This window comes from Suncus etruscus, chromosome 6 (assembly GCF_024139225.1).
Source record: "Suncus etruscus isolate mSunEtr1 chromosome 6, mSunEtr1.pri.cur, whole genome shotgun sequence".
Classification (NCBI taxonomy): Eukaryota; Metazoa; Chordata; class Mammalia; order Eulipotyphla; family Soricidae; genus Suncus; species Suncus etruscus.
In genome coordinates, this window is record NC_064853.1 from 52364476 (window position 1) to 52384301 (window position 19826).

General features: G+C 39.2%; 1 protein-coding gene across 1 annotated transcript in view; it reads right to left on the reverse strand.

Moving 5' to 3' along the window:
- Positions 1–1731: 1731 nt before the first annotated feature.
- CLIC4 (chloride intracellular channel 4) overlaps positions 1732–19826 on the reverse strand; it is a 71097-nt gene continuing 53002 nt past the window's right edge. Inside the window, exons 4-6 of the mRNA XM_049775011.1 lie at positions 16147–16253; positions 4211–4392; positions 1732–3207 (exon numbers count right to left, since the gene is read on the reverse strand). Of these exons, the coding sequence (XP_049630968.1) occupies positions 3043–3207; positions 4211–4392; positions 16147–16253 (454 nt within the window). The 3' untranslated portion in view covers positions 1732–3042. The remainder of the gene's footprint in view (positions 3208–4210; positions 4393–16146; positions 16254–19826) is intronic.

The following is a 19826-nucleotide window of genomic DNA, read 5'->3' on the forward strand; positions in this document are numbered from 1 at the left end:
TGATGGGAAAAGTTGAAGTTGTATCATAATAAAAATATAATTGGGATGACCAACATTAATAGTTATAAATTATCAATGCAATTCTTATAAGCACACACATCATCAAATTATAGCCAGTGTAAGAAATTAGTTAATCAATAACCTTGATATGAATATGAAAATTTTCATGAAAAAATACATTTCTATTCTCATTTCTTACCTTGTAGATTTTTAATGCATACTCTTAAATGCACAAAGTTAAAAGCAACTTTAGAGATTCAAAACTCAACAGAAATAAATTCTAAATTCTAGAATAATCAACTTATTATAAGTCTAAATGTCAGAAAATTCAATTGTATACAAATTGCTCAAGAATTTAAGATGTTATGCAAGCCAAAATTACCAACAAATAAAATTTCATGTGCATTTTATTTTAAGCCAGAAATCCTATCAAAAGATAACATAACTGTACAGAAAATCTGCATCTATATAAAAAGTTTTATCAACTGAAATAGCAGGGCTTTCCAACTGTTAAATACAAAAGTCTCTCAAAATCCCCTAAATAGTAATGAGAATTTCCATTCATTAGCCAATCTCCTTGCCGAAGTAGAATAGAAATGAAGCAGGGAGAAAAAGATACAGTAGTTGAAGAAATAATATCAGATGATTTCCATTATGTTAGCTATATCAAAGTACGAATGACTGAGATAAGGCAAAATACTACATGAACTACCATGAAAATGTTCATGCCCTAAGTCTTCCAAGATTTTAAGCTATGATCTTGCTACAAATTAAATGGGAAGATGCCTATCATAGGATGATCCTCTTTACTAGCTTCTGTCCATCTGCCAATCTCAATTCCATTTGGCTGACTTCCCTCATAAAGTAATAAGACCTGTCTTTCTAAAGTACTGTCTTAATCAAAATTATAAATAATCAAACCTCCTATCCATGGATATCCTGAGATAACTATGTGTAACCTTTTGATGAAGTAAAAAAAAATCTAAAAAATAGAGTTCAAAGGGGGAAATATTCACAAGTTTCAAACTGTTGTTTTCACTTGGAGTAATGTGGCTTTTATTTTTCCATTAACCCTCTGCTCTGTACCACGTAGTCTGTTAACTTGAAAGAACTTCTCTTGACTCTTTTTTAAATACTCTTAAAGTATGAAGCAAGATTCAGTATCACTTGAATGCCAAGCTGTCACTACTTTAAAAAGCAGGAGAAAAATGATGGTGGCTGTGTATGTACTGGTGCAGATACGACATTCGTAGCAACTGAAGCAACTGCTACAGCATTTCTCGGTAACCCAATTATGCTTCCTGGAGCCAAGTAAATCACCAACCAGTAATTAATTATAAAAGGATACTTGCTCATAATAAGGGAGTTTGATCCATAATAAGGAGTTCCAAAAAAAATTAATCAAAAAAATCTCCCTGAGCCAGGGGATAATATGGAGCTTTTCTTATCTTTCTATACCAAACTAATTAATTACTGATAGGTTAAAAAAATGTGGCATACTTATAAAAAGCTAGATTGCTTCCATAAAGCCAGCGCTTACTGTTAAGATATCAAAAGGGGAAAAACATTGCCATTTTAAAGCAATACACTTGAAATTTCCCAGAGCAGTCTATAAGAAATAGTACTTCTTAAACAAGCTAGGTATAAAAAATTACCAAAATATATTATAGTCACATCCACAGTCTTTGGACTAGTCCTTAGAAAAGTTCATTTAAAAACAAAATGAATAAATACATACAAATATTTGTTTTTATTTTCACCAAGTTTATCCTATCATGTTAGAGCACAACCATCTTGGTTTAGGACTTCAATTTGAAAACCAAACATACAGAGTGCTGTTTTTCAATATGGTTGTAGAAAAAATTAACTGAAGTATAATAAATGTGGTAAAATAAAACTATGGTAAATGCCTACCCATAACAGTTACATTTTAGCTTTTCTTTAATTTATCCTGTTTCAAATATAAGATGAACAGTGTATATTTTTTAGATATCCACATTAAATAAATATGCTTTAGAAACAAAAATCTACTTGATATTTTGATAAATCCACCCTAAGTTTCTCAGGATAATTTCTACATTAATTTTTAAATTATAATCATTAGATAGCTATTGCTAACTCAATTAAATGTCAGTTAATGTAGTGTTGCTCAAAAGATCTACAATGTCAAGGCCTGTGCTTACCTAAAAGAGCTTTTTAGAATAAAGGAAGAAAGTGATAATGTTCCGAATGAATGGCACTGGGCTGAGCACATACACAAAGCCACACATTTAAGCAGAGTGTATCAGGCATCTACTGATTTCTAACAAAGACCAAATGCTCGAAATGATTTTAGGAATACAGCTCTCCCTCTAAACTTTCCACTTCTACATGTTGTCAGATATTCTAATTGGCATGATGGTTTATTAAATGCCTTTAATTAAAAGTAAAAAAATCCATGTACAGAATAAAATAGCAAAATGTATTGTGACTTTCTGTAGATTTCCTATACTGGACCTAATATCCTATTAGTACAAATCCAGGATAGACTAAGTTGAACAGATTGTTTTGATACAGTAGCAATCCTTTCATATACTCTTACTAAATAAAATACAATTCCCCAAATACATAAATACCCCTTGTACCACGCTAATGCACCAGTTTGGGCTAACTGATGGAATACATGGTTACTATTTTAGAAGTTAACAGTTAAACATTACACCTCAAAATCTCTGCCATCTATACACAAGGAATGGACTGGGCAGTGAGAGTTCTAGAGTGGGCAAACTATCTCTAAAATGAAAAGTTTTATGATGGAGTGTCTCCAAATTATAGGAGGAGAATAAAGGCAAGGTGAGATAGGGTAAAAGAATTTTGAAATAATACTGCTTAGGAGTGTATATTTCAAGTTAGCTACTATATCTTGTCTATCCTTTTTCCTAATCTTGAATAACTGCATGATCATGCAAAATAAAATTGTAACTTCACAGGAAGGAGCAGTCTGTTAAGAAAAGCCATGTTCTTAGGGGAAGATGAGAAGACATCTCTCTTATAAGTGCTATTTTACTTGGTAAGTCTTTTGGCTACATCACTATATGCTATTTCTACCTCCTTATCACTGGGACAGGTATTGGTAAATTCATCTCTACTATAAGCATTAGTTAAGTATCTCCAGATGCCAGTCATTCCTTTCGGGATATCAAAGTTGCGGTATTTTTTGGTCACCACCTGAAATATAAAAGGGATAAGACATCAACATTTATTTGCCAGATCATATAAACCAGATATAGCTCCAACATTAAGCTAAACTATTCATTTAGGGGTGGGGGAGATTGCCACCGTCATTCTAACTACATGTCAAATAATGACAAGATTTGCAAACCATAACAGACACTCAGAAGTGTGACTGTGATTACAATGCTAATGTTGGCCATCTGGACACAGCCAAGTGTTAACACTGAATAAATATTTTAAAGCACACTGGTCTAGGGCTAGAGAGACCACTCAAAGGGCTAATGCTCCTTTAGCTAATGTTGCATACTCGAGGCATGGTTTAATCTTCAGCATTGCATGGTTCCCTGAGCACCAGTGAATGTAACCTCCAAGAAAAAAAGTAAGAGGAAATATAGTCCCTGAGCACAGCCGCTGTGGTCCCAAAACAAAAGTACTACTTTTTAAATGGTTTGTTTGTCTTTATTTTTTGTTTGGAGAAAAGCTAGAACTCAAAGCTCAGCATGTTTACGATTTCTCCAGTTCTTTTTTTTTTTAATCTGGAGTTTTATCTTGATCTTTGTTTTTTGACCTTACAAGTATTACTTATTACTATTCTATTTAGCACAGTGTCTCACAGTCAATGCACAATATTTTTTTTTTACCTTGTACAGATAAAGATCAGAGAACCTGACAATGATAAACTGGTGTAACAAATTCCAATTCAAAATTACTTATAACATCTTTTATATTTACATAGAAAAAATATAATCCTTTCCAAATGTCCCCAATTTTAAGATATTTGTATTTTTCCACTTCTTTAACTATGAGTTATCTCACTGAGATATCATTAGATATGCTATCTACATAGCATTAATTAAGACTATTGGGGGTTCTTAGTTGTACACAGGAAATCAGAGAAGACTTATATACAAAGGAATAACTTAGTAGGTAGATAGAATGTTGAAGAAGCAGAACACTAGGTCTAAAGAAGAAAAGCCACAACATCCTTCACACCTACCTTGACAATATGCAGTTTGGGTAGCAGATTGCAGTCAGCTAGTGTCATTTCATTGCCATCCAGGAACTTCCGTGTAGAAAACTTAATGTCTTCCATACTATTCTCATCGATTTCATCAGGGAGGGGAGAATTCAGATATTCATCCAGTTTCTGGAGTGTTTTCAAGAGACCTCTCTCCAATGCTGAAAGAAAGATGGACCGTGTTCCTGAAGACATTGTTATATACCATTCACATTTTATATCTACAATCACTTGGAAATACTTCCTGTGGAAGATTTGAAACATATATTTCTTGACACCAGAATGTGCTGTACTGTTCTGTTTTTCAATTCTTGAGTTAGTAACAAAGTTTTAATTAGTGTTAGCTTTATAAAAAGTCATTATAATAAGTCTAAGTTTTTAAGCAAGCCCTCCACCCCCACTTTTTTTAAGATCACTATGGCTAGTCTTGGCTTTCATTTCCCAGGAAAAAAACGAAACAGATGGACGACGGGCGGACTGACAGACAGAGATGTCTGTCATAGAGGAAGGCTAGGGACATTGGGGGCAGGAAACACACTAGTAAAGAGATGGGTGTTGGAACACTGTATGAGACTCAACCATTAACAACTTTGAAACTATGTATTTCATGGTGATGAATTTAAAATTTTGTTTAATTCCTTTCTATCTCTATGTATTTTCCCCCATACACAAAAACTATTTTAAGAATAAAAAAAAAAAAAAAAAAAAAAAACTCAGGGCCAGAAAGAGCATGGAAATAAGGTGTTTGCCTTGCATGCAGAAGGATGGTGGTTCGAATCCCGGCATCCCATATGGTCTCCCGAGCCTGCCAGGAGTGATTTCTGAGCGTAGAGCCAGGAGTAACCCCTGAGCACTGCTGGGTATGATCCAAAAACCAAAAAAGAAAAGAAAAACTGGGCAAGGGAGAAAGCTCCCAGGGCTGCAGCACATGCCTGGTATGCAAAGACCCAGCTTCAACTCCTAGTATCACGTCGTCTCTTGAGCACCCCCAGATGTCTTGGTGGCCCCTGTACTGTTGAGCATGAGGAACACTAAGAGTGGCTCTAGGACCCCCTGAGGACTGCTTGGGAGGACTCCTCTACCAATAAATAAATACATAAGAATGTAACAATTGGGGCCGGGGCAGACGGACTGAGGGTCAATCCCAGGCGTTCCATATGGTCCCTCAAGCCAGGAGGGATTTCAGTAACACCTGAGTGTCACCCGGTGTGGCCCAAAAAACAAACAATTATTTCTTTTCTTTTAAATTCTACTACTTCTATTCCTTCCTTCCTTCCTTCCTTCCTTCCTTCCTTCCTTCCTTCCTTCCTTCCTTCCTTCCTTCCTTCCTTCCTTCCTTCCTTTCCTGAGTGTCACCCGGTGTGGCCCAAAAAACAAACAATTATTTCTTTTCTTTTAAATTCTACTACTTCTATTCCTTCCTTCCTTCCTTCCTTCCTTCCTTCCTTCCTTCCTTCCTTCCTTCCTTCCTTCCTTCCTTCCTTCCTTTCTTTTTGCTTACTTTGTACTAACAGTCTCTCTAGCTCAACAATAACAATAAGGATTATGCTAGTTCCCAACTCAAAAGGAAAAGGTTCACTACTTGCCCCCATTAAGTATGATACTTGTGGGCCCGGAGAGATAGCACAGCGGCATTTGCCTTGCAAGCAGCCAATCCAGGACCAAAGGTGGTTGGTTCGAATCCCGGGGTCCCATATGGTCCCCCGTGCCTGCCAGGAGCTATTTCTGAGCAGACAGCCAGGAGTCACCCCTGAGCACTGCCGGTTGTGGCCCAAAAACCAAAAAAAAAAAAAAAAAAAAAAAAAAAAGTATGATACTTGTAAGAGCTTTTTCTTTTTCTTTTTTTCTTTTTTTTTTTTTTTTTTTTTTTTGGTTTTTGGGCCACACCCGCTTGACGCTCAGGGGTTACTCCTGGCTATGTGCTCAGAAATCGCCCCTGGCTTGGGGGGACCATATGGGACGCCGGGGGATCGAACCGCGGTCCTTCCTTGGCTAGCGCTTGCAAGGCAGACACCTTACCTCCAGCGCCACCTACCCGGCCCCTTTTTCTTTTTTTTTAAATAGCTTCTTGGTTTTGGTTAGATTGAGGAATTTCCTTGTTATATCTAGTTTGCTATGATTTCTTTTTTTTTTTTTGGTTTTTGGGCCACACCCGTTTGACGCTCAGGGGTTACTCCTGGCTATGTGCTCAGAAATCGCCCCTGGCTTGGGTGGACCATATGGGACGCTGGGGGATCGAACCGAGGTCCTTCCTTGGCTAGCGCTTGCAAGGCAGACACCTTACCTCCAGCGCCACCTACCCGGCCCCAACTATGATTTCTTAAAATAAGTGTCATTTTTGGAAACCAAAGCAATAGTACAGCAAATAGGGTATTTGCCTTTTATGCGGTTGAATCAGGTTTGATCCTTAGAATGCTACATAGTTCTCTGAGCAGTATATGGAGTAATTCCTGAGTGTAGAAATAACTCGAGTTCTGCTGTGAGTAGCCCAAAAATCCCAAAATAAATATCATTTTTATCATAGTATTAAATGTTGTCAAGTGTTTTTCTATCTCTATTAAAATACTCAACATTTTGTTTATCCAATCAAACTATAACATGTTTTTGTTTGTTTGGTTTTTGGGCCACAGCCGGCATTGTTCAGGGGTTACTCCTGGCTATCTGTTCAGAAATAGCTCCTGGCAGGCACGGGGGACCATATGGGATGCCAGAATTCGAACCAACCACCTTAGGTCCTGGATCAGGTGCTTGCAAGGCAAACACCACTGTGCTATCTCTCCGGCCCCAACATGTTTATTTTTTAGTGTTTAAACAAGCTTTCCTGAGTTAAATCCAACTTTGTTATAGATATCATCATTTTTCAGGCTGCTGGATCTGACATTGTTTTGGCTTTTGTTTTAGGGCCACACCCAGACTGTGCTCAGAGTTTACTCCTCATTCTGCACTCAGGGATCACGACTGGTCAGCCTAAGGGACGATATAGGGTGCCAGGGATGAATCTGGATCAGGCACATGCAAGAAAAGTGGCTTTTATGTTGCTTTATTGTCTCTCCAGTCCCCTATATGTGACTATGAAGCATTTCCCTGGAACATGTTCTTCCTACTGAGATTTACTATTTTTTATCAGGAGCAAATTTTCCCTTATGTTCTTTTTTTTTTTTTTTTTTTTTTTTTTTTTTGTTTTCGGCCTCACCCATTTGATGCTCAGGGGTTATTCCTGGCTAAGTGCTCAGAAATTGCCCCTGGCTTGGGGGGACCATGTGGGACGCCAGGGGATCAAACCGCGGTCCTTCCTTGGCTAGCGCTTGCAAGGCAGACACCTTACCTCTAGCACCACCTTGCCGGCCCCTCCCTTATGTTCTTAATTATCAATCTTTATTGCTTATTATTCTTTGCAAAATAATTAAGCTTTGTCCTATGTCAGATTTATACTATTTCATGAAATTCTGTACTTAAAATAGTTCCTTCCTGTGGTCAGAGCAAAAATAAAAATATACAAAGATAAAATATTCTAAACTTACTGAATGATTCTTCTAAGCTTATTAAATATGATTCTTGGGGGGGGGGTTTCAGCCATACCTGGCGATGCTCAAGGATTACTTCCTGGCTCTGCACTCAGGAATCACTGCTGGCAGGCTCGGGGGACCATATGTGATGCTGAAGATTGAACTGGGGTCAGCCATACATAAAGCAAATGCCCTACCCACTGTGCTATCATTCCAGCCCCTGCATATAATTCTTATAATGTTTCTAAGCACAAGATGTAAGGCACCGACTAGAATTAGTCTATAAAAAGCATTACAATTACTTATTTATTTATTTATTTATTTTGTGGTTTTTGGGTCACACCCGGCAGTGCTCAGGGGTTATTCCTGGCTCCAGGCTCAGAAATTGCTCCTGGCAGGCACGGGGGACCATATGGGGTGCCGGGATTTGAACCGATGACCTCCTGCATGAAAGGCAAACGCCTTACCTCCATGCTATCTCTCCGGCCCCCAGCATTACAATTACTATTTGATTAGAATTACTTAGCAAAGCATCTGCAATTAAACTAAATTCCTATACCTAACTAGAATGCTAGTAATGTTTCAGTTAAGAATGTCAAGGGCCAGAGCAATAGTACAGCAGATAGGGCACTTGCCTTGCATAAGGCCGACCTAGGTTCGATTCCTGGCACCTGGTTCAATCTGTGATATCCCATATGGTTTCCTAAGCCTGCCAGGGGAGATTCCTAAGTACAGAGGCAAGAGTGGCCCCTGAGCAGTCAGATGTGGTCCCCCAAAAAACAAACATAAATAAAAATGTCAGAATAGGACTAAAGTGATAGTACAGTGGGGTGGATAGGGCACTTTTTGCCTTACAGGAGACCTGGGTTCAATCCTTGGTATCCCATATGATCTCCCAAGCCTTTTAGGAGTGATCCCTAAGCACAAAGTAAGGAATAACCCTTGAGCATTGCAATGTCAAAATAATAAATATAAAAAAATAATGGATGTAGTGCAAAAGCAAAGTAATAAACTTGTTTAATATAAATTTTATAATCCTCATATAGAACAGCAAACAGAGGTACCAATCATTCAGGGCCAGACTGACAGTACAGTGGGTAAAGTTCTTGCCTTGTCTGAGGCTAACCTGGATTCAATTCCCAGCACTTCATATGGTTTCCTCAAGCTCCGCCAGGAGTGATCCTAAGCACAGAGCAAGGAGTAAACCTGGATGAGTGTGCATTCAAAAAATAAAGAATTTAAATTGGTTAAAATAAAGAAGTGTCAAGGTTAACCACTAGATGGCAATAGCAAGCCATCAGAAAGTAACTTCTTGTCCTGTGATCTGTGTAAATAGTGCATTTATATGTTAATATTCCTAATGTAGTAATAATGCTGGCATGTAAAAGAAGGTTATTGCAAAAGCTTTCCAAAAGGAAACTATTAACTAATAAAAGTCATGTAATCAATTCAAAATTGATTTTGAAAATCACCTTTTCTGGCCTCTAAAAAGAGCAAAATACGGAAGATATCCATATTCTCTTATCTCTTTCAAAGATATTAATTTCTGTCTCTCACTCAGAATGTAAGTGTAAGGAACAAACATTTTCACATTAGTGTAAATATAAACTGGTAAAACTTTCCACAAAAATACTTTACACTTAATATAACTTAAACACTAAATTTCTATTATTGATTTTGACTGAATTGTTCATATAAATTGGGGGGGGGGTTGATTTTTTAGGTCACACCTAGCAGCACTCAGGGTTACTCCTGGCTCTAGGCTCAGAACTCGCTCCTGGCAGGCTCGGGGGACCATATGGAATGCCGGGATTCGAACCACCGTCGTTCTGCATGTGAGGCAATGCCTTACCTCCATGCTATCTCTCCAGCCCCATGTTCATATAAATTATTTAAAGAGATGTGTGCAATGTAAATTTATATTTTCTTCCTATGTACAATCCATATTTTCTAGGAAAAGACCAATCTTTTCAGAATCTAGCATAAGAACATTCATTGGTAGTGGTATTAGTTGTAATAAAATATGTTCAAGACAATCTAAATAATATAACTAAAATCCATATATAATATTAAGCAGTACTTCTAAAAACTTAAGTAGATCTATGGGGCCAGAGCGGTGGTGTAAGTGGTAGGGCATCTGCCTTGTACTCACTAACCTAGGATGAACCACGGTTCAATCCCCCAGCGTTCCATATGTTCCCAAGCCAGGAGTGATTTCTTTTCTTTTCTTTTTGTTTTTGAGCCACACCGGGTGACGCTCAGGGGTTACTCCTGGCTATGCACTCAGAAGTCGATCCTGGCTTGGAGGACCATATGGGACACCGGGGGATCGAACCTCGGTACGTCCTAGACTAGCTGTCCTAGACTAGCGCTGGCAAGGCAGACACCTCTAGACACCTCTAGAGCCACCGTGCCAGCCCCCAGGAGTGATTTCTGAGCGCATAGCCAGGAGTAATTGCTGAGCGTCACTGCGTGTGGCCCAAAAACAAAAATAAAAAATTAAGTAGATCTCTATTTTTACATAAAAGGAATTCTACACATAAAACACTGGAGGATATAAATATATACATTTGCACATATTTACAAAATATATTTAAATTGCAGTATTGCAGTAAATATTAAATGACATGATTTAAAAGATCAAAACTGCATTAACTTTATTTTTTTCTTTTTTGTTTTGTTTTGGTTTTGGTTTGGGGCCACACCCAGCAGTGCTCAGAGATTACTCCTGGCTCTGAGCTCAGAAATCACTCCTGGCAGGCTTGGGGGAACATATAGGATGCAGGGCATCAAAGCCTGGGTCAGCTACGTGCAAGGCAAACACCCTACATGCTGTGCTATCACTTCGGCCCCAATATTAACTTCATTTCTATTTTAATTATTTTAATAAGGACACATTACCTAAATGAGTAAATGCAAAGCAGAAGAGAAGTATTATAACAAAATCACATCTGTTATAGAAGACAGTAATACTTCACAAGGAAGAAACAAAAAGACATGATTACTTCCTTTTTTGGTTTTTGTTTTTGGGCCACACTCAGGTTACTCCTGGCTATGTGCTCAGAAATCGCTCCTGGCTTGGGGGACATATGGGACGCTGGGGATCAAACCGAGGTCCTTCCTGGATCAGCCATGTGAAAGGCAAACACCCTACCAATGCACTATCGCTCCAGCCCCTGATTACTTCCTTTTTAAAGTTACTATTAGTTTCAATAAAGAATAATATTTTACAAATAATTCTTTTAATTTAAGGTATCATAGTTTACAACAGTATTAAAAGTCAGTATATTATAAATGCTGGTCACTACACAGAACCGGTTTTTGAAAAGACGGGTAGGTACACAATATCTCTTTCTACCACAATGAAAACCAACCATCAATCATTATTTGTTTCCGAATGTTTTCCCAGAAAGAAAAGAGAGGGGAGGATAAAGAAAGATTAAGAGAAAAACAGTAAGAAATCTGCAATAAAAAAAGGACTGCCTCTGCTTAAAAATACAAATCAAAACATTATGAACTATGTCTCAGAAAATATAGGGACAGGGGATAGTCCAGCGGGTAGGACGTTTGCCTTGCAATCTAGATTCAATCCCTGGTTTATATGCCTGCTAGGAATGATTCCTTAGTCCAGAGCCAAGATTAACTCCTGAGCAATGTGGGCTATGGCCCCAAAACAAACGAACAAAAAAAGAAAATATAATGGTATAATAGCAGATTTCATTGCTACTTAAGAATAGTCTATAGTTAACAAGCTAATGAACTATTAACAGTTGAGAGCTTAGTTATTATAAAACAAAATATAGAACCGGCAAAACTTAGATCTATATAACAAGTCATAACCTACACTTCCCATAAAAGAAATTACCATTCTTTCTTTTATATTATTTTATTTTTTGGTGGGGGTGGGGACCACACTCAGAGGTAGTAAGGTCTTACTCCAGGATCGCCTGTGGTGGGTTAGGGAGACCACATGGGATGGATGTTGGTGGCCAAACTTGGTTAGCTTTACCCGTTGTACCCTAAACCTTAACCATTCTGGCCCCTAACCACTCGTTTTTCTTTTAAGGCTCAAATAACTGACATACTCTTCAATAAACCTGAACATGTTACCAAAATATTTTCTATTTATATTCAGCATTTTCCTTTACTTTAGTCTTTAAATCTTATTTGTTGACTTTGTACCACAATCTAAGTATAGCCCTATGGTTTCACTTTCACCAGCTCTGTATTGTGACTCGCAGGGATCTAACCCTTACTTTGAACCAAGCTCTTTTTATTGTTTTCTTTTTATTTTTCCCTCTCTCCCTTCTTTCTCCCCATACCTTCAATGCTCATCAGTGCCTACTCTTTTTTTGGGGGACGTTAGTTTTGGGGTCACACCTGGTGGTGCTCAGGGGTTACTCCTGGCTCTAAGCTCAAAAGTCACCCTGGCAGGCTCCAGGGACCATATGGGATGCAGGGAATCAAACCAAGGTCTATTCCAGATTGGCCACATGCAAGGCAAAGGCAAATGCCCTACCACTGTGCTTTTGCTCTGGTCCCGATCTGTGCCTACTCTTAGATCTGCACACAGAATTCACTCACTCCTGGTGGGTTTAAGTAGACCATGTGAGATGCTGGGCACTGATCCCAGTGCAAGGCAAGTGCCCTATCAGCTGAACTAACTATCCTTGCAACTCTTAATAAACTTACTGAAATTTGTAAAATAGAAATCCGTTACTAACCAAACACCAAGAACACTCATTTACCATGTAAAATGACAACTCCATCTCTATGTGAGTTGTTTACTGTTTATATATAAAATAAGGAGTAAGGGGCAAGAAAAACAGTGTAATAGGCAATGTGTTTGCATTGCACACTGACAAGAATTCAATCCTTGGTGTCTCATATGGTTGGTCCCTTGAGCACCTTAATTAGGAGTAATTCCTAAATCAGAGCTGGAAGTAATCCCTGCGCATTGCTGAGTATGCTCTGTTCTCCCCCACAAAAAAAAGAAAGGAAGTGAATCACTAATGTTTAGGCTAACACGTGATATTTTAATGTCAGATAAAAGAACTGCAGCAAGTGGTACACAGTAGGTAGGGAGTCTGCTTTGCATGGAACTGACCCAAGTTTGATCCTCAGCATCCCACATGGTCTTCTGAGCCTGCCAGGAGTAATTTCTGAGCGCAGAGCCAGGTGTAAACACCTGAGCACTTCCGGGTGTGGCCCAAAAACCAAAACTTCTTTAAAAAAAATTTTAAACATAGGGGAAACCTACTAATTCCCTAAAATAACTTAAAGTAGTGTTTTGAAGTCTCATGGTAATGACAGGAACCTGGGAGTTGGGGGTGGGGGAGTTGCTTGGCAGCTGGAATTGTTTTTTGTTGTTCTTGTTGTTTTGTTTTGGTTTTGGTTTTTTTGGGGGGGTCTCACCCGGCAGTGCTCAGGGGTTACTCCTGGCTCTATGCTCAAAAATTGCTCCTGGCAGGCTCAGGGGACCATATGGGATGCTGGGATTTGAACCACCAACCTTCTGTATGCAAGGCAAACTCCCTACTTCCATGCTATCTCGCTGGCCCCAGCAGCTGGAATTCTTATTTACCAATAGGTAATGTAATATAAAGCTTCCTAAAATACACAGTCTGTAACCTTATTGTGGTGTTTGTTCTTACTTGTTTACAGTAGTATTTCCCAAAGGAGGCTATAGATAGATAGATAGATAGATAGATAGATAGATAGATAGATAGATAGATAGATAGATAGATAGATAGATAGATAGATAGATAGATAGATAGGGAGAGAGAGAGAGAGAGAGAGAGAGAGAGAGAGAGAGAGAGAGAGAGAGAGAGAGAGAGAGAGAGAGACCCCAATTCCCTACTGGAATTTGCTGGAACCAATGAGGGGGTAGTTGCCTTAGGTATAATAATAAGAGTGGGGAGCTTTCTGTTCGTTCACTTAAAAAAGGGATATGGGGGAGGGGCTAGTGATTTCTGTCAAGAGGGTGGTGGGCCAAGTAAGTTTGGGAGACTGATTTACAGAATTCTAAGGACAGTAAGAGTAGGTGGCTACTTAAGAATTGATAAGAAAAAAATAGAACACAAAGTTATACTTACATGAGTCACTTTCTCCTCACCCCACCCATCTCCCAAACCAATTGGTCTTTTTTTAAGCAAAAAACATTTTACTCCTCTTTTCCTCACCACCAAGCGGCAGAAAACTTAACCACCCTCCAGTTTCCAAAAACCACATAGGAAAATAAAAACATTATGACTTAAACTAAGAATTCAGAGAACTATGTAGCAGCCAAGAGCATCTGGATATAAAAGGAAACCAGAAAAGAGTCTATGGTTAGGAGGGACTCCAGTGTAACTGTTTACTTAGTATAGAAAAGTACAAACATAAGTCAGAAAAAAGAAAGCCAATTACTAGAGAAAATTATTTCCAAACAAAGGCGGCTACTGGAACACATTTAACAGATATAAAGCCAAACTTGGGAAAAAGAATTTCTCCCCCCCATCCCCTTCACTATAGAAAAATATTTGTTAGCATTACTAAAAAAAAAATCATTAAAATTCAATACTAAACTATAAAATGCAATAATTTTAAAACATGATTAAAAAAAATAATATCCTGCCTTGATGGCTTAGATATCTTTCTACTGAAATACCACAAGGAAATTAGCAAGTGTTCTCTAAAAATTTTGTTATTGCTAGCCAGGTTCCAGTATTCTTCCCTTTGGTGTTTTTGTTCATTTACTGCGAGAGCAAGAGTATGAGCAAAAAATGAACCATCAACACCACCACCAAAAACATAAAAAAAAAAATAAAAATAGAACTCCATCAAATTATCCAAAAATTCAAACCTATGTTAAATCAAAGTGTTTTTAGAATTATCTGGATATTGTTATGACTTTTTTGGGGGGTGGGGGGGCAACACTCGTTTGACGCTCAGGGGTTACTCCTGGCTATACACTCAAAAATCGCCCGACTTGGGGACTATATGGGAAACCAGGGGATCGAACAGCGGTCTGTCCTAGGCTAGCGCTTGCAAGGCAGAAGCCTTACCTCTAGCACCACCTCTCCGGCCCCAATTATTATGACTTTTAATTAAAAGTCCATTCCCCCGATATACAACTTTCAACAAAGAGAACATTGCTTAAGGAAAAATTAAAAATGAGTTAGACATGCTTCCTTAAATAGCATCTTCTTCAAAGTTTACCTCTGCTATACATAAATTTGGTAGATTAAGATAGTCATTTCCTAAATATATTTTGGCAGGGGGTGAGGAAAGAGAGGGGAGAGACCATTTAAGTTTTGTTTTAGTTTTATGTTTGTGGCCATAACCTGGTGATGTCCAGTGTTTTCTCTTGGCTCTGTACACAGAGATCACTACTAATGGGCTCAGGGAACCAGAGGGTGCAAGGCACTGAATCTAGATCAGCTACTTGGAAGGCAAGCACACTACCAGCAGTCTCCAACTCCAAGATGCATTTTAATTTTAATTTAATTTTATTTTATTTTTTGGTTTTTGGGCCACACCCGGCGTTACTCAGGGTTTACTCCTGGCTGTCTGCTCAGAAATAGCTCCTGGTAGGCACGGGGGACCATATGGGACACCGGGATTCTAACCAACCATCTTAGGTCCTGGATCGGCTGCTTGCAAGGCAAACGCCGCTGTGCTATCTCTCCGGGCCCATATTTTAATTTTTAAAAGTCGTAAAATTGCATTTGTTTTATAGTTCCTAAAGAAAAATGACTTGACTCTGGCGGTCAGAGGGTAAGGCAAGCATGCAGTTGATGATCCTCGGCATCCCAGAGTCCTCCCAAATACCACCAAAGTGATTCTTAAGTGCAGAGCCAGGAATAAGACCTGAGCACCAAAGGTGTAACCCCAAAACAAATAAACAAACAAAACAAATAAATTACCTGACTCTAACCTCTAATATCCTATTTTAGAAGCTACAGAGAAATCTGAAGATTTGATAATCTAATTGACACTCCCAAAACTCCATCAGGATGAATTTATTCTGACACACAGAAGTACATAAAGAATCTAGTAACGGTTTAAGTTAAATTCTATCAATCTATTTCAACCACTACAAACCACCTGATCCATTATTCTCAGGATACCATTTAGTTCTTTGTATAGCCCCCTTCATGTAACATCTCAGAAGAATATGAAAACAAACTCATTCAATAACCATTTTATCATATATCCACTACATGCTAGGAATTCTCTCAACACACACACACACACACACACACACACACGCAATTTAAGGATTTACCCTAGTTTGCCCTCAAATCTCTGACAAAGTCTTTAAGTTAGGTTTTAATACTAATATAATTGTTTGGTTTTCAATTTTTTATAGAGATTTTTGGGGTATTGTAGGGCAGGGGATAAATTTTTAAAAATATTTTTTTTTACCTTCATTAGCCTCTGGCCTTGAATTCTTGATATAGGCAGAAAATTTAGCAAAGATGTCCATTCCAGCCGTATTTGATTCTGGGTGCTTTGGTGAAAGCTTTAAGTACCTAAATAGAAAAAGTGATGATAATTTACAGTTCCTCCAAAGATATAATTAGCATAAATTTGTTCAATCAACAAACTATTATGCTTACAGTTAGTAGGCATCTTTTTACATTTAGTTCTCTAACATACCAACAGCTGCTTTATATGATGTTCTAAAGATGTATTTTTCCTTAGGAAAAGAGTTATGCAGTGTTTTCCGTTTACATGTTAAATATTCTTGACAACCATAGCATCCACACTCCACCTCCATTTTATTTTAAAATGATGGGGAAACAAATGTACTTGCTCAGAGACTTACTGCAAACCAATGGTCATCTTGAGGGGTAAGTTAAATTCAGTCAGTCATTTTTTTTTTGACTGTGGCCTCTTCTGTCCTTGGTTCCTTCGGGTGGCACCCTGTCCTACTAGTTGGACCCCTAGTCTCATGCTGTGCTATGCCAAATGATGAAATGTATACCAGTGGTCTCCTCGGAATATTCTGAAGGTCTTTTTAGAATATTCATACAGGGGCATATAGTCCTGGGTTGAAAAACGCTGCTATATTGGGGCCGGAGAGATAGCATGGAGGTAAGGCATTTGCCTTTCATGCAGGAGGTCATCGGTTCGAATCCCGGCGCCCCATATGGTCCCCTGTGCCTGCCAGGAGCAATTTCTGAGCCTGGAGCCAGGAATAACCCCTGAGCACTGCCGGGTGTGACCCAAAAACCACAAAAAAAGAAAAAAAAAAGAAAAACGCTGCTATAGTGTAGTGTCGTTGAAGAGAACTTTTTGTGACTAAAGAATTATTCTCGGGGCCGGGCGGTGGCGCTGGAGGTAAGGTGCCTGCCTTGCCTGCGCTAGCCTAGGACGGACCGCGGTTCGATCCCCCGGCGTCCCATATGGTCCCCCAAGAAGCCAGGAGCGACTTCTGAGCGCATAGCCAGGAGTAACCCCTGAGCGTCACAGGGTGTGGCCCAAAAACCAAAAAAAAAAAAAAGAATTATTCTCTAACTTGTTCTATATGGTAGCAATTAGTGGTGTGTGACTATCTGAATATGAATTTAAATAAATCACAAATGAAGTTAAAAATACTCAATTTCCTCAATTGCCTTAATTGGCATTTTAACAATGAGACATTCGTGATTAGCAATGCCCAGCAAATTGTTGGTGAATCAAGCCACAGTCCAACTTGACCTCCTGATGGAGCATTCTAGTCATCATAGTAACTTAAGACAAAAACAGGAGACAGAGCACAGATATCAATCCTATTGATAAGACTTTCAAAAATCCCCCATGTATTAAAGCTGTACAGGTCGTACTAGGCTACAGAAAGTTGTCAAGATTTTTGTTAACAAATATTCTGTTGTGTTGGAACAATTTTTCTACTTTGAAAGCCGACATTCATGGCCCAACAACTTCTTTTAATAAATAAACCACAAATGTGCATTTGATACATTTAAATCTCAAACACACGTGCTCTTTAAATTAAAAAATAATTTAACACACATTAAAATTTCTGCTCTTCACTCTCCTTGCCCCAATTCTAAGAGTTCTAGGTTAGAAAACTCTGTTTGACACTTAATATTTCTTTTTGTTTGTTTGTTTGTTTGTTTTTGGGCCACACCCGGCATTGCTCAGGGGTTACTCCTGGCTGTCTGCACAGAAATAGCTCCTAGCAGGCATGGGGGACCATATGGGACACTGGGATTCAAACCAACCACCTTTGGTCCTGGATCGGCTGCTTGCAAGGCAAACATCGCTGTGCTATCTCTCCAGGCCCGACTTAATATTTCTTTCTGGAAACTTCATCAGTCTAAAAGCCCTGTAAAATGTAACTATAAAATGGGCTTTGGGGTACTTTCAAAAAATTTTAACTACATGTTTAGATTTATCCTCTGTTTTGGGGGGTGCCAGAGGTCTATCCTACTGTGCTCAGGGATCATTCCTGGCAGTGGTGGGCCATAGGAAGTATCAAGGATACTAGCTATCTCTATCTCTACAGTCAAGAGTTTTTGTTTTGGGACCACACCCAGTGGTGCACAGAGCTTACTCTTTTTTTTTGTTTTGTTTTTTTGTTTTGTTTTTGGTTTTTGGGCCACACCCGTTTGACGCTCAGGGGTTACTCCTGGCTATGTGCTCAGAAGTTGCTCCTGGCTTGGGGGACCATATGGGACACCGGGGGATCGAACCGCGGTCCGTCCAAGGTTAGCGCAGGCAAGGCAGGCACCTTACCTTTAACACCACCGCCCGGCCCAGAGCTTACTCTTGACAAAGCTTGGGGACCATATGGGGTATTGGGGATGAAAACTAGGGAGGATATATTGCAAGCCAAGAACTTTTTTTTTTTTTTTTTTTTTGGTTTTTGGGCAGCGCTCAGGAGGAGTTACTTCTACGCTCAGAAATCACTCCTGGCAGTCTCAGGGGACCATATGAGATGCCACGGTTCGAACCACCATCCTTTTGCATGCAAGACAAATGCCCTACCTCCATGTTATCTCTCTGGTCCTTACTCACCTTACCATTATCATTCCTGCCCATCAGCCAAGATTTATCCGTATTACTTAAAGATACTGTTGTGTGCTTTTATTTAAATTAAGAATAGGGGCCAGAGAGATAGCACAGCAGCAGTAGGGCTTTTGCTTTGCATGCAGCCGACCCAGGACGGGGTTCAAATCTTGGCATCCCATATGGACCCTATGCCTGCCAGGAGCGATTTCTGAGCGCAGAGCCAGGAGTGACCCCTGAGCGCTGCCAGGTGTGACCCCAAAACAAAACAAAACAAAACAAAACATGGAACAAGGGGTAAGGCGTCTGCCTTGCATGCACTAGCCTAGAACAGAACGCGGTTCAATCTCCGGGCATCCCATATGGTCCCCCAAGCCAGGAGCGATTTCTGTCACCGGGTGTAGCCCAAAAACCGAAAACCAAAAACAAACTAAAAAAATTAGTTGCGGTGTAATTTAGTAAAAGTTTGGTTTAATTTCAAATTATGTTTTGTTTTTTTTTTTTTTTTTTGGTTTTTGGGCCACACCCGGTGACGCTCAGGGGTTACTCCTGGCTATGCGCTCAGAAGTCGCTCCTGGCTTGGGGGACCATATGGGACGCCGGGGGATCGAACCGTGGTCCGTCCTAGGGTAGCGCAGGTAAGGCAGGCACCTTACCTTTAGCGCCACCGCCCGGCCCCTCAAATTATGTTTTTTATATTTCTATTTCTTACATTTACTATTTTGAATTCAAATAAGAGAATCTCCAAAAATATACCACACCATATTTGTAATATGAAATATCGAACACCTATATTCATGTTTCCCTTCTTAAAAGCTCTCAATTCTTGCTAAAAACAATTTCCTCTACAAATTAAAAGCTTAACATAGGGGCTGGAGGAATAACATGGAGGTAAAGCATTTGCCTTGCATGAAGAAGGACGGTGGTTCGAATCCCAGCATCCCATATGATCCCCTGAGCCTGCCAGGAGCTATTTCTGAGCAGAGCCAGGAGTAACCCCTGAGCGCTGCTGGGTGTGACCCAAAAACAAAAACAAAACAAAACAAAAGCTTTACATAACAAATTTTTCAGTGAACAATTATACTAAATTT